At 41.7% G+C, this 27955-nt stretch overlaps 1 protein-coding gene across 1 annotated transcript; it reads right to left on the bottom strand.

The window, feature by feature from the left end:
* Positions 1-491: 491 nt before the first annotated feature.
* Positions 492-27752, bottom strand: spock2 (SPARC (osteonectin), cwcv and kazal like domains proteoglycan 2; the record flags this gene model as incomplete). Its single annotated transcript, XM_080036531.1, has 10 exons — positions 492-637; positions 1414-1545; positions 2515-2577; positions 3625-3843; positions 4452-4586; positions 5105-5213; positions 6316-6421; positions 6862-6976; positions 14415-14460; positions 27561-27752. The coding sequence occupies 10 exons, from the start codon at positions 27750-27752 to the stop codon at positions 492-494; spliced, it is 1263 nt and encodes a 420-aa protein (XP_079892657.1).
* Between the last annotated feature and the right edge of the window lie 203 nt (positions 27753-27955).

The following is a 27955-nucleotide window of genomic DNA, read 5'->3' as shown; positions in this document are numbered from 1 at the left end:
TATTGAAACGCACCCCCCCAAAAAAATCTAATGTTTTATGCAAGCACCTGCGACTGCTATAACTCTCCCTTACGCATCAGCTAAAAACTGGTTCAAAGGACATACAACAGAAGAGAACAAATATTCACAAAGTATGGAGGGGGACAAAAGTCTTAACTCCAGACCAATCATTTTCAATAGTGATATTTTCCCACACCCCCTGCCCATTTTAAGAACATCCTGTAACATTTAAATACTCCCTTAACATATGTGTTTTTCCCTTACCCCATCCCGTGCAACCCACGCTTTTTTCATAAGGTGGGTTTTGTTCTAAGTGTGAACGTTTCACCATGTCCATAATTTTGTACGATATGTATGTGTGTGTGTGTGTGTGTGTGTGTGTGTGTGTGTGTGTGTGTGTGTGTGTGTGTGTGTGTGTGTGTGTGTCTGTGTCTGTGCAAGTGTGTGTGTGTATAGGTTCTTGTTGAAACAATGGACTACACTTTGTCCCTTTACCAGATATATCCCCCATCATCCACCTCTCCCACTTCCCCCTCTTCTTCTTCAGCCTCCTCTGCAGTCTCCTCTCCTTCCTTCTCTTCCTCGTCTTCCCATCCGACCCCGCTGCCCAAATCCCCCGAATATGTCATTTCATCATCTGTAGACAGACGCAGAGAAAAAACAATGAAAGGGGGATTAAATTACCCACTGTGTCCCGCTTACATATTGCAGTACATTCTGTTCAGCATGTCCTGCTCTCCACTTTAATGTATTCCTTTCTGTACCAATGACGAATGCTTAAAATCAATTTAAAAACATTGAGCGCAATGGCAAAAAAAAAAAGGTGGGGGCATGTGTTTGACTTTGTCTGGATTTTTTAATAGCTATTTCTAAACCTTGCCAGGGGAGCCATTCTTATCAGGCGCAGGTTCAGTCCAAGCAGTCCTCATTTATCTTGAGAGACTTTTCTCACAGCGACAAGCGGCGCTTTAGCATGCAAATGACTCCGGACGCATGAATGTGGCACCGGTCCCTGCAGTGAGTTATGTCGCAGCGGGCCTCAGTCCTTTTAACATAAAGAAAGCCTTGTGCAGAATGCATGTGGAGACGTGGGCCTATCTGCAGCTGACACTTTTTTCTCCTTTTCCTTTGGAGCTACATTCAGCTTTTTAAAGCCATACTTCGCAATAGCGTATAGTTTTCATATACAGTAAATTAATGTTGTTTTATTTTCATGCCATCGCCAAACGAGTTGACCCAAAATTGGCAACAAATTTGCTAAGAAAAAACCTGGATGTACAGCAGAAAGTATAAAATCCAAGAGGGATCACCGAAGGTTAACCTCATGGGGGGGTAACAGAAGTTACGCACTATAGCTTTAAATTCTACTCATTTAACACTGTATAGTGACAGCTGAAACCTAGAGGGACCTACCGCAATCTGGCTTGCCACGAATCCTAGACGCGGCGACTTCTCCTCCGTTCTGGTCGACGCACCAGCACTCTCCCCTGTCACACTGCTGCTTCCTGTAGTAGCCGTCCTCATCACAGCTGGGGATGAATCGACCTGGCAACCACACGCAAACAAACAGACAAACAAACAAACAAACAAATGAAGTCGCGTATGGTATGGTAAAGTGACCTTCTAATCTCTTCCAATCCTATGAATCACGCCTCATCACCATAGACTGTATATATCACACATGGCACTGAGCCCAAGTGAGAATGTAATGCATGCAGCCATATGTGGCAGGCAATCCCGTATTCCATGAATACAAATCTGTTCACAGGAGCAAGACGGGGGCAGAGAGGCATCAAGTCAGTATGTTGCAGCATATTAGGTCAGTGCAGGGTGTGTGTGTATGGGGGGTGGCTAGCTAATCAGCATGGGATGAGGGAGGACAGCACACAAGATGGAAAAGTTTTCAATTTCTGGTCTGTTACATGCATATGGAATCCAGCCAGTGTTCAAACATAACAGTGCAGTAGGTAAGCGAAAGGGACACAATATACATACGGTATACGTAATTGCATGTGTCACCCAGGCAAACCTCAACCTAGAAGGCTATTTTTCTTGAAGCGGATAAATTGTCTTGCTCATCAGAAATCTAGGGATTTGTCATGACGTTAAAAACTCTGTAGGCTACTTTTACAATTATGTCAAACAAGCAAGGGGAGGGGAAAAGAAACAAATGTCCGTCCAATCTTTCAAGGGAACATCTAAGCGTGGGGCTGGCGGACTGCCCCCTGCTCGCCTGTCTGTGTCCTTGGAGAGTCCTGATAGCCAGCCAAAAAGCTGCAGTGCGCAAGTGCGTGCTCACGGGACCAGGCAGGCACACACTCACATATTCGCCCGCTCGCACTTACAGAGAAGACATTCACATGCACGTCTGTCCACATCGCATTCTAATCCACAAGACAGATCAGGGACAAACCCTCAAGCCTCCTGCTTGGCATCTGCTCGAAAAAAAACCCTCAACCGTAAAAGACAGTTTGCATTGGGTTGAAATGCTCTTACGAGGACTGTGATACCTACCAAACTTTCTCTTGCCTCCGTCGAGTACTTGGATCCTCTCCAGTTCAGTCAGGCATGGTGGCTCTTAAAATGAAAACAAAACACTTTTTTTTTTACAAACAAAGCAATAAAGCACACTACTAAGCACAATTGGCTTCGCTTGTTTCAAACGTTTGTTAAAAGGGAAATTTGAATGAAACAGTAGTGCTACGTTTCTCTCACCTATTTCTTTGTTTTATGGACAATGTGGAAGTGTTTATGTAATTTTGAATGCCTTGTTTCGTTTTATCTTATATGTGGACCCCAGAAAGAATGATTGTTACTAAGGTGGTAACTAATGGTGATAAAAATAAATAGAAATAGATAAAAACAACCCAAAATTGTACAAAAAACAACCAACAGTCGTATGCTCCTGAGAGTGTGATCAATGTTTTCTATCATCCTTCCCAAACAAGAGCCCTATAAGCTTGGGACCCAGACACACTAGTTTCTGCTTGGCTGCTTGAGCTGACAGGCGCAATCTCAGAGAGCTGTGGGAGAACCAGGCTGTCGACAAGCAGCAGGAATGTTTTTTAGCTCCGTGCCTTGACCGCTTCAACCCGTAAGGGAACAGGAGGATCAGTAGGAAGACAAATTGTGACGGACCAGCAAGCAACACAGAGGTGGTGACACCTTAAGGGCAGAGCTGAGCCTGATGGGGGTTTTGAATGTGGGCACACAGGCACAGCGAAACCACCCATCATCCCCAGAAAAAAACAAAATTCAATTCAGAAAGCTGTAGTGGCATGACTAATGTGGAAACCAGCATTTCCAAAGCATTACAGATATTACAAATAATAAACGAGAACTATCAGAACAACTAAATAATACAAACAATAAAATAGTACATAAAATAGTACCCTTGAATTATTACAGGTGGCCCGTTTAAAATAAAATGATATAATGGTAAGAACAATTCTAAGAAATAAATAATAGTAAATTAGAGATGTTGCAATTTTCTAAAGAAAATCTACATATTATGAAAACTAATAGGCTACTCATAATTTAAGAAAATAAACAGTAAGACCTGGTACTCACTCTATTGCTTACTATACACCATAGTATACTCTATTACTCTCCCTTAATACTCACTCTCCCTCCAGAAGCAGAGGCACCACTCTGCGGTGGAAACCTTGCCGTCCCTGTAGGAGTCACAGGAGTTGAAGAAGGGCCGGATGCAGACCTCGTACTTGTCCAGGTTAATGGCTGCCAGCTCAGCCTGGTCCAGGTACAGGTCGTTGTTGGTGTCCAGTTTGGAAAACATCCATCCTATTGAGTCCTTACAGCTGGCCCCCAGGCTCCTGTCCAGAACTGCAAACACACACAAAGACAGACAGACAAACAAATACAAATTAATTTTTTATCAGGGGCTCAGCTGCAACTGCAAATGAAACACACTCCAAAACATCTCCTGTTTCCAATGCAAATCTGGCCTATTATTTTCTTCATCATGTTCCAACAAAGAAAATGGTTTCCTCTATGAAATGATGGCATAAGGACAATAGCTTTCCACATTAGCCTGGTTAAGACTGAATGCTTTTTAGGCACCTTCTTGTTACAATACAGTTGTATACAGTGGCTCACTTCCTGTTGCTATAAAGCACAGCAAAGCTGCCTTATCGGGATTTATACACCAACAACTCTGAGCGTTTACACCCCTGTAACTGCTTTTGTTGCAGCGGCAGAACCATAAAGAAACATTTCTATTGCTTTTCCAATGCCTTCGCAGCATGGTACAATTACACATTGCCAGTGTATTAATTCTGAGGCACCAAGGGGTCTTTTATGACATCTGGAGTTCTGTAGTTAGAACATCAACAAGACATGTTTAGAAATTGTATTATAGTCTACTACCGGTAACTATAGTATTGTAAGCCCCCTCCTAATGCACTGTGGATGCATTAAACAGTAGCTCTAACCTGAAGTGGAGCTGGCTGCAGTGGCCCTGGCCCCGGGCTTACTGTTGTTGTTCTGCTTGGCGTTGGTCTGCAGCAGCTGGAACCAGTCCCTCAGTCGCTCCCCGAGATCAGACAGATCCTGCCCGGTACAGCTCTCTGAGGACGACACAGGGACAATATGATATGTGTTGTTGCACCTATTGCATTAAAGTTGTTGTTGTTATGATTGTTGAACTTATTATGTGTCTACGTATACAGAGGAAAGAAAGAGAGAAGGGATAACAGTTATTACCAAAGCCGTAGCCAGGATTTTTCAAATACTGAGGTCAAAAGGGCTAGACTTTCTATTTTTCTGAACTGATGTGAATTCTGCTTTTTATTCTGTTGTTTAACTGTGAGCATTAACTCACTAAACTCAAACAAACAAACATACAAACACAATTCTTTCTTCAAATGACTAGTCTAAATAACTGATCCATAACTTATATTGTTTGACAATATGTTAGGGTCATACTTGTAAAAAAGATAATATGTCCATCACAACATTAATTATCCTACATCCAACATAGCATTAGTAGAATTGTCCAGGGAGCTAAATCTCCACTGAATTTACCAGTGAATTCATATTAAATATATGAACCCTTTATCATACTGGTTGTGTGTGTGTATCTCACCTTGTTTACTTTCTGTGGTTGTAGGGGCAGCAGTTGGACATGGACAGAGACCGGAACACTTCAGAGTGAGATCCTTCCCCGTAAGACATGCCTGCTGCTCCAGCTTGCACTGCAACACAATCACACACACATACATGTATTAGCATACACACACACATACATTACACACACACACACACACACACACACACACACACACACACACACACACACACACATACACACATACACGTACACACATAGATCGGGGACATCGACAAGGCGACACAAAGGTGAAGTGAAATGAGTTATTGCGACGATACAATCAAATATTCATGAGGTGACCGATTGTACGCCTTAATTCAAATCTGAGACTCGCTCTTGAATGCATTTTCCAGCCTCACAAGGTCAGGAAAACTGATCCAAAAGACAAAAGCATAAATCAATAAACACACCATGGGCAAGCGATTGGTCCTTCTGAGGCCATTTATCACCAGTCTTTGTCTCCGTTTCTCCCCCAGAGAGTCTCTCCACAATGTGCAAGGTGTGTGTCACTATTAACAATGCATAGTACATTATGTCAAGCTGGAACGCATATATCTCAAAGTCTAAGCTGTGAATTAATGTTTCACCAGCACACCTTGTTATACATATGCGCTGAACGGCATTTCACACGTGTCAGTTAGTATAACTACATTGATTATAGGTGTCAAGACTATTTGAGCAGTTCTTGCCAACACGCCATATGATATCTCAAGACATAAAGAACATATGTGATGCTGAATAAATAAAGGAAAGGAGCATACATTTCACTTTCTTCAGCTTTACAGTTTAGCTGCCAATTATTCCCACCATTTGACTTTGTGTTACATATAGCATATGGCTGAAAACAATATCACAATGTTAATCAAATTGTATTTTCTATTTTTGATATACTGACTGGCTGACATTATTTGGTACAAGTTATGTTAAACTAATGCAGTCTGATACAACAGTCCTGCAAAAAATTCTTGTATTTACGAAGGTATCAATGTTCAGACTTTGTTCTGTTTTAGGAAATTGTTCCTTTGACCATTTTGGACGATGCAGTTTGTGGTTCTGTTGAGTAATACTAACAGCATGGGGTTTGTAATTACTCTCATTATGATTCAACATCAATCCAGTCACGATACACTAAGGAAATTGAATTATAGAGTAGCCCGGTGGGTACTAGGCTTTATGCTCCAGTGTACCTTTGAGGCATAGTTGTGTCCGTCCGATCCACACACGGGCCCGTTGGAGGAGATGGGACAGGGCTGACAGTTTCCATCAGGAGACCTCAGAGCAGGCTGCTTCAGTCTGTGGGACAACAGAGGACACACATACACACACACACACACACACACACACACACAAACACAAACACACACACACACACACACACACACACACACACAAACACTTCAGCCCTCGCTAAGTCCAGCTAAGATAGAGGCCGCTGTGCTAATTCACATTGCATAAGACAACAGCACCAACAAGGACATGAGCCCGGCAGTCCTCCTCCATGTTGTCTGAATGTATTAGCTTATCATTAAACAGCAGACAGTCGCAATGCTCTGGTGCACAAACAAGCTTTATTACAATCACTTGGAAACTCATCCAAGGCCAGCACAAGCCACTGTCTGACTGTGTGTAGACCTTATACTGTATATAGTGTGTGCTAACAGAGAATTGTTTTGACTATGTGTGTCTAGGGGAGTTATTAGTCAGTTTTTTGCACAGGGGCTACGCACACTCACCTGTGTTCCAGTTTCTTGCGGTTGACGCACACAGCTCTCTGGTAGCCCTGGGCGATACAAACCTTGTGTCGGCTGCACTTCACCTTCTGACAGGGGTCCTTGGTGGTGTCGACATCTGTCAAAAAAAAAGTCGAAAATGAGATGCAAACTAAAAGTAACACCTCGCTTCACTTTAAAACCTTTTCTCCATCTTTATCTTCAAGTCACTCTACTTTTACAATTCCAAAATCTCTCCCGCTATATTTGCTCAGCATAAGCTCGGGGTTACTAGATATTATATATTATAAGATTATGCAGAATTGTTGGTATTGCTCTGTAACAAAAATCTGCATCTTGAGTCATTTTGTGCTCTGAACGTGAAAATTAAAAGACCTCCAAGCACAATGAAGCAGATTAGTCTGTTTGATTAATCACACTGGGTTTAATTTGTTTTAGTCAAAGTAACCATTGGAATAATGTACCTACATACATTCTGAATATTACACTTTAGTTGACCTGCTAAGACGTATATACTTTCCACAGTGTAGGCTATAGGCTGAAGCTGGCACGGCTACAGTATAGCTCCCTCTTTCCCATCCATCACGCTCTCCACTATAGCGCCCTGATGCTGGACAGTGTGTCAGCACCCCGCACACACTCATATGTCACAGCTGTCTGTTCATAGCAGGCGGCCTTGAGACCCGACCTGTATGTCACACTGTATTCTCTTCATGTTCCCCCAGCCTTTATTCACCTGCACTATCCATCAATACAGTATACACCAGAGCACAGCATATACACGGAGCAGCTTGTATGATTTCATCCCCCTTTGCTCTGACTGTGTCCTGTGTGTTCGACGGCACAATTATAATTTAGCTATCAGGCTTAGGATCTCCTCTCGTGTCCTTTTCCGGTGGCTGGAATACATTAATGCTGCCGACATCGCGGGATTATTGATGCGAAAACGGCAGAAATCTGATTTGAGAAGCAAATCCAAAACAATACACCCACGCCGCTGTCATGGCTGAGCCGATTGTATAACTGACTGACTGAGAGACACAGAGATTCAAAAGGCATTACTGTCCAGATACAGACTCCTCATCCATTTAGACTGTCAACAGTGGAGCCTGATTCTCTGCTATAGCCCAGTTGGCATTGATTGTGAGAAGGATCTCAGTGTATCGCACACGTCCTCAAGCTTTTCTGTCTCTCTCTCTCTCTCTCTCTCTCTCTCTCTCTCTCTCTCTCTGTCTCTCTGTCTCTCTCTCTCTCCCTCTCTGTCTCTCTCTCTGTCTCTATGGCCTTTTCTTGCTCTTTCTTCAAGGTAGAGTCAGAGATTCAGGAGAATGTTTATTGTCAAAATCAGTGAATATCTCTTCACGGTCCACTACCTTTCCGTACTGTGCGCTTAAAAGAAAATCTGGGTTAAGTACACAGCCTAGGCTCTGTAAACTGGTATGTAAACAAGGGAGCTAGCAACATACCCGTTTACAGAGCCTAGGCTGTGTAATAACAGTTTTATTTATCGCACACACACACACAGTGGACAGATAACACATCGTGGGGAGATATTCACTGATTTAGATTTTTTTTTAAATTGACAACAAGAATCCACCTTTAACTCTCTTCTATTTTATCCACTTTCTGCCTTTTTTCTCCTGCATGTTTGATGTTTCACCCCCATCCATTTAAAAATTCAAGATGGTTTACTTGTCATATGCACAACAATTACAGCTGCAGTCGTTGGCAAAGACATTCTGGCTCCCTTTCAACAATGCAATATATAAAAGAGGAAAATGTATGAGAGATTTCACACTAGTGCATCAGCAGGATCAGGCTGCAGCAGCCAATTAAAAACCACTGCTATACTTTTGGCGAAAAGGATGAAAAGGAGCTTAAGTTACTAATGTGTATACAGCACAGTAGCTAGAGGGGGTAAGTAAGTGAAACAATGTATTTTTGCAAATCCGCCCAATGAAGATTTAACTCATACTTATGGGCTAAAAGAAAATGAAAAGAAGCAGCGTGCAAAATGTAGAGCATATAATCCTTTCCTTTCTAATAGCAAAAACATTTGTAAATAAATCTTGTGGGTATATAAGCGAGCGAGACAGACGACCACAATGCTGGCAGAGCTTTGTGTTGTTGTGAGTGCAGAAGCATAAGGTGGCTGCCTGAGCCTCATGTTAACTTAACAGGCTTCCACGGATTAAAGCGGTGTCTGCAGATGATGACGTTTCCATAGCAACAGGCTCCCTGTTCTGGAAAACATTTCTTGGGTTCGACGGTGATTTGCGGCTCAATCTGGTGTTTTCTGATAACTGGCTTCTTCTCCTCCTCTGTCTCTCTCTCTCTCCATCTCTCTCTCTCTCTCTCTCTGTTTGTAAAACCCCCGTTGTGCAATCATGTCTATCAATCCACACTCCCTTCTTTCAAATCACGATCCTCTGTTTTCTCAAATCAGACATATTGCCTGTGTATTGTCACTCTTCCTCTGTCTGCACATTTATATATTTTTCTCCTCTCATCCCACACTTTCCCCTATGTTAACCCCTCATGCACCCCGCTACCTACTTTTTTCAAAAAAGTAACTCCTTTGGCATTAAACTTTAAAGCCTTGCGGTAGTGTAGGCCTCTCTCTAATTAGGCTCCCTGTGCTTCAGTCTAATCCAATCCAGATTTGCGCGCAGTTTATCCCCGAGGATTTTGGGATAACGGAAGCGGAGCTCAGGCCACATCCTCCTCATCAAAACCTCTTATCCGCTATTTACACACTCAGCCTCTAACATCATCAGTGCTATCTGCTTTTTTGGAGGCAGCAGCGAAGCCAGACAAAGGCTCTGGCCATGTCTGCTGCAATTGGTAATTGTTAGTTGAGTTAAAGGGAAAATACCAAGGCTTGAATTCCCACACTGACAAAACATAACCAGGAAAGGGAGAATAAAAAGGTTTAAACGTAAACCTGCATTTATTGATTTTTCAGCTACTTTCAGGCGAGTGCAACAAGCTATAAAAAAACAGTTATTTGAACTGCTTTGAAGGATTTCAGCATTTCAGAACTTCAACTCCCCAACAAGGTTTTGAAAGTGTAAAGTGTGCAATTATCTGTATAGAAATATCCATTACAAAAAAAATCCCTATACCATAAGCTGCTGGATGAAAGTGTTACATTAAGTAGGGCTTTATTGATAGGGAGCAACAACAACAATTATATTTGCAGCTGAATCATTTTTAGTGTGTGGCTATATAACGTAGCTACAGTATGGTTTTAAAATTTTCTTTCAAAGCTAAAAAAATATATGTTTAAAAAAAAGTACGCAATTTGGATCGGTTTGTGGATGGGTGGCTTCAGTCCGATATTGGATCGGATCGGACCCATCCTTTGTTTCCACCAACTTGTGAGAAAAATACCTGACTGGTAAATTCTATGTTATGCCATGTTCGCCAGCTACTGTATCTGTTAACTTTTTCCATCTGCTGTTCGGTGTGTAGAGCAGGTGATGGGACTGAGACTTTAAATCTTATAGAAGCAGCCCCTGCTGAGAAGGGTGAGTTGGAAGGCTTGACACTGGATAGATTGTGTGGAGTGTTGAGGTGAGAAGGGGAACAGCAGTAGCCCCCTTTGAGGATTGTAGTGGCTGTTTCTTTGGGAGGTTGAGCGATGTGAGTGCTCCCGACACAAGATGTGCACAGTGTGTTCAAAGAGTTCAGCAGACTCCCTGGTGGAAAGAATAGTCTGATTTTGGATGCTGTCGAGTAAAAAAAAAAGTGTGAATAGAAGTGGAGAGATCGCACAGAGGGCAGGGACCAAAAAAATAAAATGCTCGATCGGCATTGACGTTGAGTTTTGAGCTCCTGGGCAGACATCCAGCTCAAGACTTCAGCAAGGCGTTTCGATGGTAGTCTACCATAAGAATACAAGTGTGTGTGTGTGTGTGTGTGTGTGTGTGTGTGTGTGTGTGTGTGTGTGTGTGTGTGTGTGTGTGTGTGTGTGTGCGTACGTGTGTGTGTGTGTGTGTGTGTGTATGTGTGTGTGTGTGTGCGTACGTGTGTGTGTGTGTGTGTGTATGTGTGTGTGTGTGTGTGTGTGTGTGTGTGTGTGTGTGTGTGTGTGTATGTGCGTGCGTGAGTGAGTGTGTGTGTGTGTGTGTGTGTGTGTGCGTGCGTTTGCATGTGTATGTGTGTGTGCTACCCGATCTCCCATATCTATCGATAGGCTCAAGTGGTATCAAACTCTAGACCTGGTTGAGTGTGGACTCAGCTGTTCTCCTATCTGCTTAGTGTCTGCCATTGATCTGGAAACACATTGATTTTGTGAAGTGTCACTCGTCACCTGGGCCTCTCTGGCTGAGATGAACTTCTGTAAAAACCGAGGTATACACTCAAAAGCATACGTCTAAAAGAATCAGGTCTTCTGTGAGTGCTTGAGGCAAACACTTGAGTGTCAGTGTATTTTTGTGTATTATGCACTTGTTTGTACGTGGCCCAAATCACAAGCATTATCCTGCAGTGTTTGCGATCTTAAGAGCCAGGTGATTCAATCAGCTGCCTGATTGATGGATTGACTGTAGAAATCGACTCCACATTGCCCTGACCTCTCCCTCCCTCCCTCAGTCAGCACGATGCCGGCTCAAGAGGAGTGTGGTAACTGAATGTAAATTTCCACAGTAGATAGTTCAAAAGCTCTGTCTTCCAATGCGCGTCATTGTAACAGTATTGGTTGAGAAATGTAGGCTCGTCCTAGCTCGGGGGGGGGGGGTTGAAGACATCGCACTGATTTAGTGGTGTCTCAAGGGAACATATCTCCATTTTTTTTGCTGCTTTGCTACATTAAGCCACTCATAAAGGAAGACAGATCAATGGAGGGAGATAGCATGCACACTCTCGTCAAAAGGAGAGAAAGGGAAATAGATATAGATGAAGGGCTTTATCTGTGTGAAAAGGAAGTTCTATTCATCTGAAAACCTAAGGTAAGCATGAAACGCTTAAAAGCTGATCACACATAGATGAACCCCTACTGTACATTAAAGAGATGCCAAGTCAGCTAAATAGACCCCTAACCCAAAGTTGACGGATAAAATCAACCTCCATTGCCATACAAGAACGTTGCTATAACCCAGGATTATGTTCAGATACCTTTTATAATGATCTAATGCCAGTGTTTTCAACATTTAAACATGGTAATGGGGTAATGGTAAAGGTTAGGAATTGTGGTCATGGCAAATACATTATAGCTAAGGTACAGAACTAAAAAAACACTCAATACTCACTAGAAATCTGCATAAGATTTCAGAAATATTCAGTTTCCATCTTACAGCCAATTTTAAATTTGAAAGTCCAGCAAGTGTTTAAATGTAAATTAGTAGTGGCTTTACCATTTGCTACACAGTAAATTTTGAAGTGTTAAAATAACACTAAAAGAGTTAAATTTAACACCATTTCCGAGTGTATTTGGTCCCACTCAGAATTGGAGTTAAATTAACTCTCTTCAAAGTGTTACAATTTTAGAGTTAAATTAACTCAAAATAGAGTTAAAAATACACTGTATAGTGTTATTTAAAGCCTTATAGAGTACTTTCTACACCCCGTCTTTTAACTACCGAAATTGACACCAACACTAGGAGGCATTCTACTCCAGCTGTTGTTATATTAACTCAGATAGAGTTAATGGAGTTTGACACTGCATATTTAACACTGGGGAATTTACTGTGTACAGTGTCTTTGCATTGAGCTCAATATTGATGTAAACGTTCTAGATGTGTTCTGATTAAGAAACTTCAACATATGAATGTAGACTTTCAGCATCAACACATGACACATTAGAACACTCAGCTCATCACAGGTTGAGTGTATCATGTTTTTGTGAAGGTTAATGACCATAAACAAAGAGCGGTCTCGTCCTCAAAGACATCTTTTCACTTTTCCTTGTTCCATTTTCCCTCCAGTTATACTCTCCTAGTACACCGTCTGACTAGCTCCCTCCCCCCTATAGTCCACAATTCCCTCATCAGCGTGCTGCCTTGTCGTTGGCAGGAATAATGTTGATGTCAGTCACTTTACACTAAATCAGGGCATATTAGCCCCCACCCCTGTCTCATTCTTTTTTATTTCTGTCTCTCTGGCCTTTCACTGGAAAACCATAATTAGTCTTTCATTAAGCCTTTCGGAAATCTCACTAATGGACTGTGCCATTCAGCTGGCTTCATTTAGGCTGCAAATCAAGCGACAATGGTTGCGAACACGGCACTGTCATGACTTCATCTGGCGGTGGCTCAATTAGGGCTGTATAGTCACAGCAGGGGTTGGGTTAGGATACCCCCAGACAGACGGTCTGCACGCGCGAGGCTCATACTAGAGTGCATTAGAGAAGAAAGGAGTAGGCAGGACAAAGTGGTAACAGTTTGAAGTCGAGCCAATGTTTAGCGTCTCCTGGGTGGAGGCACATCACATCCACTGAGGCAGATGAAACAGAACGCTAACATCTTTCAAGCTTTTTTCCCGTTAGAGAAAAACTGCTACAAGACACCCAGAATACAAACGCAAAGAAACATACACGGCGCTGTCTCATACGATGAACCACTGACGGCGGTGGTGGGAAAGGCATCACAGTTCAAACGAGGGCCACAGATTTTGTTTCCACACAGGACACACAGTACAGGCTAATGACATTCACTTTCAATAAATCATGCGGCTTTCGCTTTTATTGCATCAGCATGCATCCAGCATGCGGCAGTTCTACCAATTTATAATTAATTTTTTCTCATTTGGCCATCATGTATGGAAATGGGGTGTGTGCCTCGATCCTGAGCATGTGATGAGCCTGATGTCTTATGAATAAATGACCAAATTATACAGAGCCCGGGAGAGAGATCTTGCACAAGATTCAATACCACCTATATCATCTTCATGCCGCCATTGGTCTCGTTTTACCCACTATGGATTACTTACTTGGTTTTGATCTTGGGCCGAGATACTGTATGTGGATATACTTTGGGTTTTTAGCTCTTAAACCTTATCTGTTATCTTTAAGATCCTTTAAAAATATTATAGAGAACAACAAACATTCTACGTTGTTTGTAACCTTCATGCTGTTAGGCTAGAGAGTTTCTTAACTGTCTCTCTTTCTGCAAAAGAAGAAATTCATTCCCGAGTTGAAAGCGTCCTTACTGCAGGAACTGACCGCTCTCTGAACCGACTGTCATCCAGCCAACAATCAGCGATGTAACGTCATTTCATAACGTCCATCTCGATTTGAGCTGAAATGGAAGTATTCCATCTTTCCAGAGAGAAAAAAGCATCAAGAAGGAGGACTATCTCATCCTTAGACTAACTAAGTACAGCGTGGTTTTCAATGTAATTATCTTTCATTTTTTATTGCTCAGAGAGAATGCAAATTCATTTTCCAAAATACTATTTATTTGCTCACTCAAAATGTATAAATGCATAGTCAGGATTAAGGCACAAACATAATCCCATATACATGAGCCTATAATAAATACTTAATATACAATCGCATTCAGGGACTTAACCGACCACACAGGGAGGATAGGGAGATGAAATGGTGGAGGACTTACTGTCGTTAGAAGCTTGATTTTCATCCCAGGTACGGACATAATCATCCTGCAGAAAACATGGGGGAAAACAATCACTCGTTAGCAGCAGTACTAGACAATGAGAAACCACATGATTCCCAGTACTGCAGGCCTGGGCGCACACAGTGTGGTTGATAGCACACTGACTGTATTAGCACTCTGTCATCTTCATAAAGAAGTGAATTGGTTTAAATTATCATTTGCACAGGGATTATAATGTGTACATTAGTCTTACGGCAATGATAATTAGCCAAGCAAATCACAGAGAGAGAGAGTGAGAGAGAGAGATAGAGAGAGAGAGAGAGAGAGAGAGAGAGAGAGAGAGAGAGAGAGACAGATGGGTGTGTGTATCGCGGCTGTACGTCTGTATGGAAATGAGCTAAACAAATCTACACCCGGTGCCTATATGCAAGACATATGGGCAATGGGGCTGAGCAGCTGACTTTAAAGTGCACTATCTTTTTGTTCTGCTCAATTAGAACATTAATGGTTCTATTAAAAATGGGCAAGTTGAAAGAGATTTGAAGAAGAGAGTGAGAGAGAGAGAGAGAGAGAGTGAGTGAGTGAGTGAGTGAGTGAGTGAGTGAGTGAGTGAGTGAGTGAGTGAGTGAGTGAGTGAGTGAGAGAGAGAGAGAGAGAGAGAGAGATGGATGGAGAAGTGTAGATAAAGACACACACAAAAAGACAGGGGAATGAGTCATGAATGAAAAAGACATTGGTACAAAGGCAGCTGCTGGAGGAACGTTTGAAAAAAAGAACTGGAGAGAACTGACCTCTACCTCCTGGTGAAATGACAGCAAAGGAAGAGAAAAGAAGAGCCAGTATTAGTGAAGGAGGAATGTGTCTTTTTAGATACAGGGTATTCAGTTGCATTCAGTGACAGTCAGTGACATTCAGTGACATTGTAGAGCCCTGTGTTCATTTCAAAAAGCTCATTAAAAACTATCTTTAAATGTCCTCGCAAAATAACCAACAGTCAATGTAAAAGAAAAAGAAAAAAAAAGAAGATTTGAAGATTCAAAAACGTGGGATTGCGTGCGTTAGGAAACAATAGCACAACCGTCACCGCTTTTTGGATTGAAAAGCTGCTCAACTCTGACTGGTGCACGGAAATATACATGACATCACCTTCTCCCAATCATGCTCAATCAAAACCAGGAAGAAAAGCAAGGGGAAAAAAACACTAAGCCATAAATCTCCTCTGTAAAATCAGCAAAATGGTTTGAACGTTGTCAGACAATGGCATGTTTCTGCTTATTTTATCAGGGTCTTATAATAGTAAATATAAGTATATAAAAACTGACGGTATGGACTGGACATTGTCAAACTGATTTTCTATTGCTAAAAACTTGTGTCAATAAACTCCAAAATGCAGTAGGCCTAAATGCATTCAATCAGACACTGTACTTTCTTCAAATATAAGGGGAATCCCACAAAAGACAGTACTGTAAAATTTACATTTATTTTTGCACATTGCTTTATCTGAAATATCAAACATGAGTCATTTCTAGATATTTACAATCAGCCTTCTTGAACCCTCCTTAGCGTTGACTTACTCATCACCGTAAACATTTACTGTACACTGCTAAGCGTGTGCCAAACAGCTCCCTGGCAGGAGATAAATCTAGGCACGACACGCTGAGAATAGGCCTCCCCTCGTGAATGCTGGGACCTTTTTCTGTGACCCTGACAGATTTTTATTTGTTTTGCAGAGGTAAATATTTTCATCACTGTGGAGTACAACACTGCTCTACTGTTGCATTGCTCATGTTGTACTATAGCTCCAACGTCTACCTCGTTTCCCCCATCAGCTCAGCTCACTTCCAGTAAAACAGTGTGTGTGTGTGTGTGTGTGTGTGTGTGTGTGTGTGTGTGTGTGTGTGTGTGTGTGTGTGTGTGTGTGTGTGTGTGTGTGTGTGTGTGTGTGTGCACACGCTTGCAGTATGGAAACAATTGATCAAAAGCAAGAAAGTTAAAGAACTCATTGCTGCGTCAAAATTTCTGTCTTATTCAATGAAATTGGTCAACTTTTGTTGTCCTCTGGCTTTGAACAGGGATTTTAACTCAGCCTTCAGTTGAGTGACTGTCGGTGATGTTGTTTAACCTCGTTGGGCCTGGTGGAGTCATGTATTAGCATGGAAAAGGGCCCCTCAAAAGGGTTTATGACCGGGCCGTTAATCTGACGCCTTCTCCGTGTCTCTCTTTATTGATGCCTCAGCTCCTGCATTATTTAGCAGCCTTTCTGTATTTGTGTTCCTGCCAGCGCCGATACGCAGAGTGTCCTGCTGCGCTGACAGGACTGGAAATCAATGATTCCGTGTAAAAAAAAAAGAGAAGTAGAAGACGGCTGCTGAAAAATGTATTCGGGGAAAATAAATTCTCCTGAGTGCACACAGCGAAAGTGAGTGTGAGACGCAGAGAACAACGGCAAATTTGGCACACAGCAGAGGGGGTTATAATATCACTGGGACATAATATGTATGACGTCACAGACACGGACACACACAAAATAAATCTGAACAAAAGCCTGCCGGGTTTAACACCGAAGTGATTACAAGGAGTGATTACCGAGAGTTGAAGATGTTCAGATGCAGCCAATAGCTCTGTGATCTACCTGATAACATCAGAGAGATCCCCTCTTGTCAGACTGAGCGATGGAAGCTTACCGTCCGAATCTAAGATGGAAGGTTAAGCTTTCACTATACTGTTCACCCTGCTGCCTTGATTGACAGACCACAATTAGTTTGTGTTTGTGTGAGGAGGGCTACAACCCTATAAGCCTGTCCATTGTGAAAATGTTGCAATAAAAGTGTGTTAAATACGTAGAATTGTATGTATGTTTATCTGATAGCTATTGTGTGTGTGTCTATAGGTCAATGTCAGCTGTCACACTCACTCTGTGTTCACTGTGTGGGTTTTTTTTTCTAGGGGGGTCTGTTGGTGGTGACTGGATGTGCAGTGCATTGCTGCCTCATCAGTAACAAAGGGCAAACTAATAGCACTCTGATGTGGGCTGGTCTGCCGCAGGAAGGTTAACACACTTGACCTTTTCTGACTATTAATGTTGATATTTGCCATCAATGGATTCATGATCAAACCCATGCAATACAGCACTTTGTATCAAAAGAAAAAAAAATTACATTTACATCATAACTAGTTCCTACCCATGCAGACCCCAGTCTCTGGTTTTCACATATGGCAGCGTACCGGTGAACAAACCCCCTTTTGAACTAGCAGCTCCAAAGTAAATACAATATCAAAGAAGGTCCCTGGCATTAATGTAAGCCAATTCCAACTTTATGGTTGAATTTGATGAAAATGTTTATTTCTGTTTGTCTGTTTCTTGTTGAAAAATGAAACAGAACAATCCCCCACCATGGTTCAAATAAACCAATTTGACTGTTGGCGGTAAACGGGAAACTAATAGCGTTCTCCTTTGTTAAAATCTGACTCAAAGGACAGCCTCAAAAAGAAAAATCTTCAACATTCACTATTCATGTAACGAAGGTGATGTCACCCGGCCTGCTTTTTCTAAAATAAGTCATTTTAGACTGAAGGTCCACCTGACTATAATCTCCCTCCAGGCTACATGGAGGACCGGCCTTCATGCTCACCACTTCTACTGCCGAGAACATGCTTTTTCCTCCTCTCATCCGTCAACTCTGACATCTGCCAAAGGTCCTTAGGCAAATACAAGCACCCCTTCAAAGGAAAGAGATTCACTGAGACAGGAGAGCGCAGAGAGGCTGACCCTGTACAATGTACAATGAGGATTTCTCTCAGAAAAGGAATACATCTATATCTTTACTGTATTGTGTCGGTATGTGTGTTCTTTTGAGAGACAATTTTCTGATTTGAATAATTGATATTACGACGGTGAGCACACACAGTAGCTATGATATATGCTGTGGAGATGTTTGAAACAAAATGCCACAAAAAATGAATTACAAAAAAATAAAGAAAACAATGCAATAAACCAAACTACTGTATATTATCTGAGACAAATTAATTCTACGACTGAAATAAACTGTCTGATTCTGTTGTATTACAAATTATGACCCCCTGATGAAAAAAAGGTTCAAATAAGAAATGACATTGCCCGGAGGTTGTCTGCATACAGCATACAGTATCATACAGTTCCGCCCACCTAGAGTTTCATAAAGACTCTCAGCTTTGGTTTACAGATCACATGAGACTCGCCCGAGATGAAACAAAACCCATTCTATAATATTCCCGTGCTATACGTTCTCCTCTTATCTTCTTGCAGACTGGGCTGCAGGGCATGAAAAGCAGGCCGTGCGATTGCTTTATTTCTGCCTGCACACGGAGCTCTGAGCTGATGCTTAAAGGAATAGTTCAACATTTTCAAAACTGAACCCACGTAGAAATTACTTTTAAGTTGAAGACGAGAAGATGTAGCTGATAAAAGTCTGTTGAATATCCAACTTAAAACTAACTTCCCCACGTTGGCTTAGGGGGCCATCATGGGCCGTACCGGGTTTCTTTCCAGTATGTACTTGATTCTTAAATTACACAACATTTATAAATATAGAGCTTAAAGCATAAAGCAGAAGCATTGATTGCATTTTTAATGTCAGTATTAATGTCAGCTGAGGCAGGCTAACACTCCCCTTGACTGCCAGTGTTTGAGCTAAGCTAACCTAGATGAGCGACCCTAGCCCATTTTCAATCAAATACAACACAGAGTAAAAGGAATGAATTCTGTCTCATTTTCTTGAGCTAGAGAATGAGGCGAAAAGCTAAAAATGTCAAATGTGAACTATACCTTTAAGGATGTCAGAGCATTGAACGGGGAGAAACTGCTCTGCCTCCCTTACCGGATGGAGTCAAAAGCTTGGCTTATGTAAGAATGTTCAAAGGACTGGGTTAAGTAAAAGGTGAAACGGGGGGATTGCACTTTTGGGAACCGGATGGATAGACAAAAATAGGGGCGGAGATGACGCAATGATACAGTTCCCACTAAGGAGGTGCAAGATAAATCTGATGTGATACTACACAGAGGAAAGAATAATAAATGTTTTTTCAATTATTAAAATTTTGCTTCAGGACTTTTTCGTCCTGAGTTTTGACTCTCAGGCTGTATGGTTGCCCTACCTTACAATTGAAGGTTGTTTTATGTAGCCTGGAAGGAATCCCTCCAGGCACTACTCTACTAGCCCCAATAAAAGGTGCTGCGTTCGTTGTTCTTGAGTTATAATTCTATTAACAGTTTATATTAAATAATCTAAATTAAAACATAAGTGAGAGATAAAATAAAGCACTTTACTTCACGTTTTTTTTTGTAACGCTATCATTATTATTATCAGAACCATGAAAGCATAGTGTGTGTCATCATTGTGTGTTCATTGGGTCGTGAAATCAAACCTAGTGTAAGCCCTAGGATACAAGCATCAGACTGTCTGCTCTCCGTGGATATAAATGTAGATGTTAAAAAGGCATTATGCTATAGATAGTTTGGTGGATTCATCATTCATGTTCTCCCATATTTATATGTATAGCCTGTGATGTGTTTCAACTCTGCAGACCACAATTATAAACTGCATTTCCCATGTGTACCTGCATGTAATAGCACAGGTGTCGCTCTATTTGATGTCATTATGAGCTTTGAGCTTTGTCAAACATTTGCCTGGGAGAAGGTCTAGTGACTGCTGCCTCTGCTTCATTAGGACAGAGTGTCCCTGTTTCTGTAAATCGCCAAGTTCAAGTGAAGCTATATGAAAAACTGACTTGAAATACTATGTGCATTACACATGGAATGAGTGAAAAGCAGTTACAAAAGGTTAATGTTAATGTGTGTTTCTCTATGCTTTACTCTGTTTATTCTTGTTGCAAGGATATTCTTCTGTCACTGAATGATTAAATAAATACAAGTTAAAATGGATGAAATCCCCTTATTTACAGCTAAGGAAGCTGTTTAAGTACCCAGGGTATCGAAGTTTTGATGCGTTTTCTCCACAGTATTTCTCAACAGGGAGGCATTAAACCAGATAGCAGGAGCGAAAAACACTTAACAGAAATGATAGTGGAACTTATGCCACAAGCGTTTGAGCCTTAGCAACATTGACTGGCTTTCTAGCATTTTTCTTCCCTGGGAGATTTTCAACATACAGAAGTGTAGAAAATTCACACTACTTACAAAATCCATCTTTGTGTGCACACAATGTAAGCTGTGGATTGTGTTTGTGATACAATAGGTGCACCAAAAAAGCAATTACAACAGTGAGAGTAAGGCATACTGAAAGTCTAATATAAAAAGAGTGCTTTACATATTTCTTACGCTTCAGTTTGCAGATAGATTTCTGTGGTAAATCACACGCTGGCAATAGACATATTGTCTGTGTTGAACTTCTCCCTACTGGCTCATACATGAGTAATCTCTTTCATACTGAAGATGGTGGACAAAAGGTGTTCATTTACGTCTTCACAGCTGATACGATAGACATTGTGCATTATGCATAATCATTCCCTGCCTAGCTCAAGATAGGCTCTAATAATGTCACTCCTCACACTCAAGCAGAGATGAAAAATACTATAATCAGAAATACAGTGACAGCAAAAGACGGATAAATTGCTTTTTTTTACCATACCACTTGATACATATTCAAAGGTGCAGGGCAAAAAAAGACCAGTTTCACAGAATTAGAGTGTTGAGTTCACACACACACACACACAAACACGCACGCACGCACGCACACACACACACAAACGCACACACACTGATACAGCTATAAAAATCACACATAGTCCACAAAGCCCCTGTGCACTCACACCAGCCCGGTACTCCCGATCTATAAATAAAGTCAGACCTTGTGCCTTTCAGCGCCCTGCGGGGAATGAGAAACAGTCTGCAACTCACAGGAGAATCTGGTAGAAAACAGCGAGAACCTTCACACTTCACTGAAAACACCACAGAGCTCAACTGAAAAACAGACGTGTACAACAATGGAAAATCAATGAAGTTGCCTAGGTTGGGGCTACACAAAAGGAAATGAATCAGCCAATGATTTGAGACAGGGGAGTCTAAAACAAGGTAATCGAATGAGAGGGTCACAATCGGATTAACAGCCAACAGCACTTGCACTGAAACGTGGTTCGTGTTTTATGCGGAAAAGGCAGACTGGATGGATGACATTTCTGGTGCCTAACAAGTCCTGTCATCGGGCTTACTCACGTCTTATGCTGCTGAATGTCAGAATATGACTGTTATGTATTTTAAATCATTTTGTAAACCACACATTTAGAATATCCTAAAAGTTGCATATAATTTGACACCCATATTTTTGTCGATATAAATGTACTGTTGTTTTTTTTAACCACTTCTATCTTCTTCTAATCAATTTCTCTTGGATCAGCTATATCTACCAGCTCTGATCTTGCACTGGCTGCGGCTCAGTCTGGCTCCAGCCCAAAGGTAATAACACTTGGGTGGCATTTACTGTGGGGACAGCCACTGCCACTAAGAGTTATTGTTCGTTTTCTAAAAAAAAAAAGAAAAAAAAAGTGATTTATCTGAAGTGCCTTTCCGTATCTTGAAAGCAATACACAATGCCGTAATAATTTAAGAGACAGGGTGCATTTATATCATGTAACAAATGCAGCTCTTTGAGTTTTGAACCTGTCCTGTTTTGCTTCTGAATTCATATAGACTACGATACCACTGATAACACCTCAAGCACACTACAGAAAGATATCGGAAAGTATCCCACAAAGACCTCATTACAGGCAGATTCCTGGATGTCAGGTGCTCTCTGAAGTAAACAACACCTTCGGCATACCAACTCCCTTGTGGAACTGCTAGCAGGTGGGGGAATTCAAGCGTAAGAAAGAATAGTGTACAAAAGGATTATGTGATGACCAAACAATTAACATCACAGTTTGTTTGATTGGGAAATTTGCTTTTGGACCTGACATTATTTTATATGGCAAAGGAAGAGGACATCATGTGTGTGAATGTTTTGACTTTTTGTAATTTCCCTTTTTGCACAGTAGATAGTTGGTATATACGTAGGTACAAATGCGTGAGGCATATGTACGGAAAGTCAAGCCAGTACAACATCATTGTGGGCCAGTTTGTTCAGTAAACACCTTGTATAGTGGTTGTTATACTGAGGATAGCTATCATTTTAATGATCATTTCATAAACCTAGTTTTTTTCCATCTACCACCCTCCTACTCTTTCACTGCCTCACTGCTCGGCCCCTAACAGATGCTTCATAAAGACTTTTCTACAAGTAAAAATATGTATGGGTGAAGATATATTTAATGAGTTTGGTTTACAGTTGCATTTACCTAGGAATAGGATATGTATCACCATTGTTCACTACTTAGAAAATCCTCTCGCTGTCCCTCTGCAGCACCTGTGCCCTTCAGCTGTGGCTATCGTACTGCAGTGGGAAGCAGCTGTATAGCCTGGGCAAGCAGAGCGTGAGGAAAGGCTGTTTTTTTCTCCACATTTTCTACTCAATTACAGCCCACCTATAGGCCTCTGGAAGCCAGCCAAGACTTCCCACAGCGCACCAGTAGTCCATTCAAACCCGTAAGCAACCTTAGCAAACCTCTCTCTGAATCGAAAACAGAGTTCTGGTCTTTAGACAGACAATCTGGAAGGTGATGAGGTAATGACTCGTGGCAGAACGAAGCATGACTGGATGGAAAAATGGATTTTCTGATAAGCTGTTATCAACATGTATTGCGTTAATGCATCAGTAGCGACCTATTCTGACATGAGGGAGCATGTGATTGGTTGAGCTGGGCGATAGCTCGGAGCTAGCCATGATCATTTACTGTCCGTGTTGACAGTGTTTAATGGAGTATTTGGCTCCAGCGTTACAGATGCCATTATCCGCAATTATGTTTCATATTCAATGCTGAAATGATAAAAAAAGAAAAGAAAAAGGAGAAATGGCGGCTGCTACCGCAATCGCAAAGTGTTACAAATTTTGCTGGACTGGACTGTAGCCACTTCAGGAGCACTAGAGGCTAAAACTCTGGCAGGCCAGTACTGTATAAGTAACAGGAGTAAAAACCTCCCGTCAAAAGTCGTTGCCAGTTTGCATAAAACCTGCTGCAAGCGCGTCCTCCATTCTGAATATTTCATCGACAAGGCATCAACAAGGGATCTGATGTTTTTTTGTGCTGGCAAAGAGTGTTTTTTTTCTTTCTGTTCCTTAAAAATGAAGTGAATGGATAGCAGGTGCAGGCAGCATTGGCACAGGGTGGGCCAGAGCTGTCTGACTGTTCAGGGAGGCGTGCATTTTTTTAAGATAAGGAGTTACCAGGCACAGAAGGCGCTGGAAAAATATTCATAAAATAAATAAATAAAAATCACATTATTTCTGCTATGTTCATACTGGCATGCGTGACGGATGCTGACAGTGAACAGCCTCCTCCTGGGTGACCTTGCATTGCTACGATCCAAATCATTCCTCTATTCTTAGGCCCGTTATCCCAGTTTTATCTCAAATGAACAGGAGTCAAACATTAGACCAATTTCATGGCTTGGCGATTTCACACAGAGAGCTTCAATTTTACATCGGGAAGTTGAGCAAAACATTGAATTGACTGTTGATTTGCCTTTAGTAGACATGCACAATTGGATACGCTGTCGCATCAACGCAGTGGACTCTAGCCATTTAATTTCACACTAAAATGAAAATAGACAGTCCCCTTCGGCTAGAGACATGATCCCAGTTGACATCTAAGTGTCCCTATAATTGAGGTTTGCAAATGGCTGTGACAAACACATTTTACTCAGCATCTGTTCTTAAAAATGGTGCTTTAAATAAATATGTTCCCATGGTGAACAACAGATGAACAGTAGGCCTATATGTGTATAATTGGATTAGCTATTTTCTTCCCTCACTTCTCTGTCTCTTCATCTCTTATTGGCCCCTTATAAGGGCTCAGCTGCCTAACTCTATTTTGAAACTCACATTATTAAGTGAACTTTCTGACTGGTCACTCTCTCTAGTCATAAATAAACCATGATAAATAAATCAGCACACACAAAAGCTGAATAATTCAATTTTTTTCTCCCATTTTGAAGTTCAATAAAACTGATAGATGTCTCATAGGAATAGGATGAAATAACACCAGCCTTTGGGTTCAAATAACTCTGCTATCAGTTACCGTGACTGCTTTAACTGCCTGCCTGTTTTTCCCTTTTTTCCTCCTGGATTTGATGCATTAGTGGAATGAAATGCTGAGTGCACCTGTCAGATTAAAGGATTGAAGGTATCCCATTTTTATTATTCCTTGGCTGTAACTGTTGAATCTAATCGCTTCCTGTGAAATAGATTGAATTGGAGTGGCGGGAGCTATTTTTATATTTATATATCCTGACTCTGCTTTATTTATTCATTTTACATTTTGTGAGAGAATAGGCCTACAATAGATGAAAGATTCACAGTATAGGCTAGTAGGTTCTGCAACATCTGTATTGTGTGTGTGTAGATGTGTGTGAGACGTTTGTGTGTGTCTGCAAAAGGGAGAAGGAGAGAGAGAGCTCGTCTTTCATGTCGTGCACAGCTCTGATTATTGCTTTCCAGTGTTGGATTAAAATTCAACATTCAGCTCTCGGAGGACTGCGCTAGTCAACATCAATTTGTGTAATCTGAAAACCAATAACTCTGTCACTGGCAGCCTCTTTATACACCAGATCAACCAAATAATTCCCAGAGACTGAAATGAACTGCTCATTTTCTAGTCCAGATTTTTATTTTTATTTTTTTACTCAAAGACCAACATAAAGCAACATAAAATGCAACGTTCATTATATAACATATTTAGCTCTCGTTAAATATCATCAAGATAACACGAGTCAGTTGCACGAATGGTCTCTCAGTTGAAAAGTTTACAATTTGAACGATGTGGAAAACAATCCCAATAGGGAATGTGTTCCACTGGTTCCTCCACCCTGAAGCAGGACTGGGCGAAGTGGGGATAGAGAGATAGAGTCATCAAACCCTCCGTGGTATATTCTCCATTTCAAAACTGTAAGACACAGACTGCTGTTGCTACGGCAGCCAGATGAAAAATCAAAAGCGGTTTGCTATCGGGCGATTCCCTCTGGGAGGTTCACAGAGGTTCGCTTCTTTGATGTTTTTCCTGTCCTCAACATCAGCGCCAGAGACACCACCACTCTTTTAACGCACACACAGACACACACTTGCACGTGCACGAGCCCACACGTGCACACTCACCTATTAAGGCTACGACGACCCCCCTCGGGGAATAATGATCATGAGAGAGATACAGTGTGATTCTGTGTAGAGGGGCTGTTTGTGTTATACAGCAGCTTTGATGTTAAATTGAGGAAAAAAATGAAAAAAGTAGAAAAAGTCTTTATATAGGAGATCAACCCTTTGAGCAATGTTAAGAAGATGCTCCCAATTCCCTGAACAGTTTTACATCTTGGGTTGCTCCACCTATTCCATGTGTGTTACTCTAGCGAGCAGGCTGTTGTTGTTGTTGTTGTTGTTGTTTTCTTGGAAAGCCAATCACGATGCACTGACTGAAGTTGCCGCTCTGCTGACTAAACATCTCGGATCAAAGCTTGTGTAATAAATACAGAGCGGCAATGCAGTGAGTGAGTTATAATCCCACAATAATTCTGACTTAATCTTTTCCATTCCCTGAAAATTTCATTACTTCCCATATATAAGTACATAGGACATTCTCATCACAGTCAAAAGTAATCCGTCCCCGCAGGAGGGGCGGCCGCTGACAATTTTCACACGCCTTCTCCATTTCTTCAGGGACGGTCCCTCCCACCACCACCACCCATGATTTAGAGGGGGTTTATCAAAAAATGACAGCACATGCAGCATCTCTAGCATGGTTCTTGAGAAAGATATGGCATTGTACTAGTATAGATTGAGCGAACCACTCACATTTCAAATCCAATAACGATACCTATGGCTACCCCGTGCTAGTAACCACCAAGGGTCAATTAAAACTCAATTAACAGGAGCTATATGAAACATAATCCAACTGCACTATATTGCACTAATCCTATTGGGATCATTAGTAATCATTTCACTGAGCTGCAGGCAAAAGCTACATCCATACGTTCAGTCAGACACGGCAATATATCATCTTGAGGACCCTGCAGGCCTCAATCAATCCCCATGGCAACCCAGTCCAGTGTGTTTAGTATAGGTGAATATGCACGTCAATCAATCACCGCCCCTCTGCTCTATAATGCCTTTATTCTCTTGTTTATGAAATGCCCCGGGACACGAAAGAAAACATATCTTAGGTTAAAGGGCAGTTTGATGAAATATAGGTCTACACTGCACCTGCTGCGCTAGTGCCACTAATACAATAATGGCTTATACCAAGGGATCCATACACTAACAGTGAAAATGAGTAGGAGCCAATTTATACACCTTGAATTTGGAAGATAAAGACAGAAAAATGTTATGGATATTTGTCGGTGTTTGGAATGAGGACAGGCATTTACCTTACCAACAACAACAAACCAATTCACATCTTACATCACTATGTAATTTGAGTATATACTTAAAAACAAAAACAGAATCAGGCTAAACATGTAGGCCTATGTATGTAGCCTATATATCGTAACATTCATTTAGAACAATGCACATCGTAAACAGCGTAAACACACTCCTTCATATCATCTTCTTATGCAATTGTGTAAACCACAAATATAGATATTTTAGATTTTAGACACCCAAATACAATCTTAATGGGCTTATTTTTCCAGAGAATTTCAAATTTTTAAACATGTATCCCAAAGTGTGTGTGTGTGTGTGTGTGTGTGTGTGTGTGTGTGTGTGTGTGTGTGTGTGTGTGTGTGTGTGTGTGTGTGTGTGTGTGTGTGTTGTGTGTGTGTGTGTGTGTGTGTGTGTGTGTGTGTGTGTGTGTGTGTGTGTGTGTCTACAGCAGTGCAGTAGCCTACAGTCCAACACCAGCCCCAAGTTTGTGAAGCCTAGTAAAGGTACCAGGTTAAGAAAGTGTGTGATAGCATTACTGTATAGTGCCATGGTCTCTAGATGGGCCGTGCGTGTGCGTGCATCTTATTATACCGCATTACCGCGTGTGCAATGCATCCCTCGATCACCAACACACGGCGGTCGGACTTACGTCTCTGAAGCGATTCCAGTGCTTGATCTTGCGGCTGTACTGTGAAATGGTGGACAGCCACTGCTCGTCTTCCATGAAATTCCCCGTCTTTTCCGCCTCTTTATTGGCGCTCTTCACGTCCGCCTGGAAGGAAGACCCTGCCAGCATCGCCAGCGGGACGAGGAGGCACACGAGATCCGTAATTTCCATCATTGGTAGCGGTAGAACAACAACAACAAAAATACACCACACACCGGACACCTTGCGCACACACTGCCGGCTGTCAGGTTTTCCTCTCTTGGAAGAAGAAGAGGGGGGAGGGAGGATGCTGAGGCTGGACTGAAAGTACACCGACTGATGATTAGCCTATGGGATGCTCCTTCTGCTGCCGAGAGAGAGAGAGAGAGAGAGAGAGA

This window comes from Ammodytes marinus, assembly GCF_949987685.1.
Source record: "Ammodytes marinus genome assembly, chromosome: 11".
NCBI classification, from domain to species: Eukaryota; Metazoa; Chordata; class Actinopteri; order Uranoscopiformes; family Ammodytidae; genus Ammodytes; species Ammodytes marinus.
The sequence above is the reverse complement of the archived record's forward strand: the minus strand, read 5'-3'. Positions and strand labels throughout refer to the sequence as shown.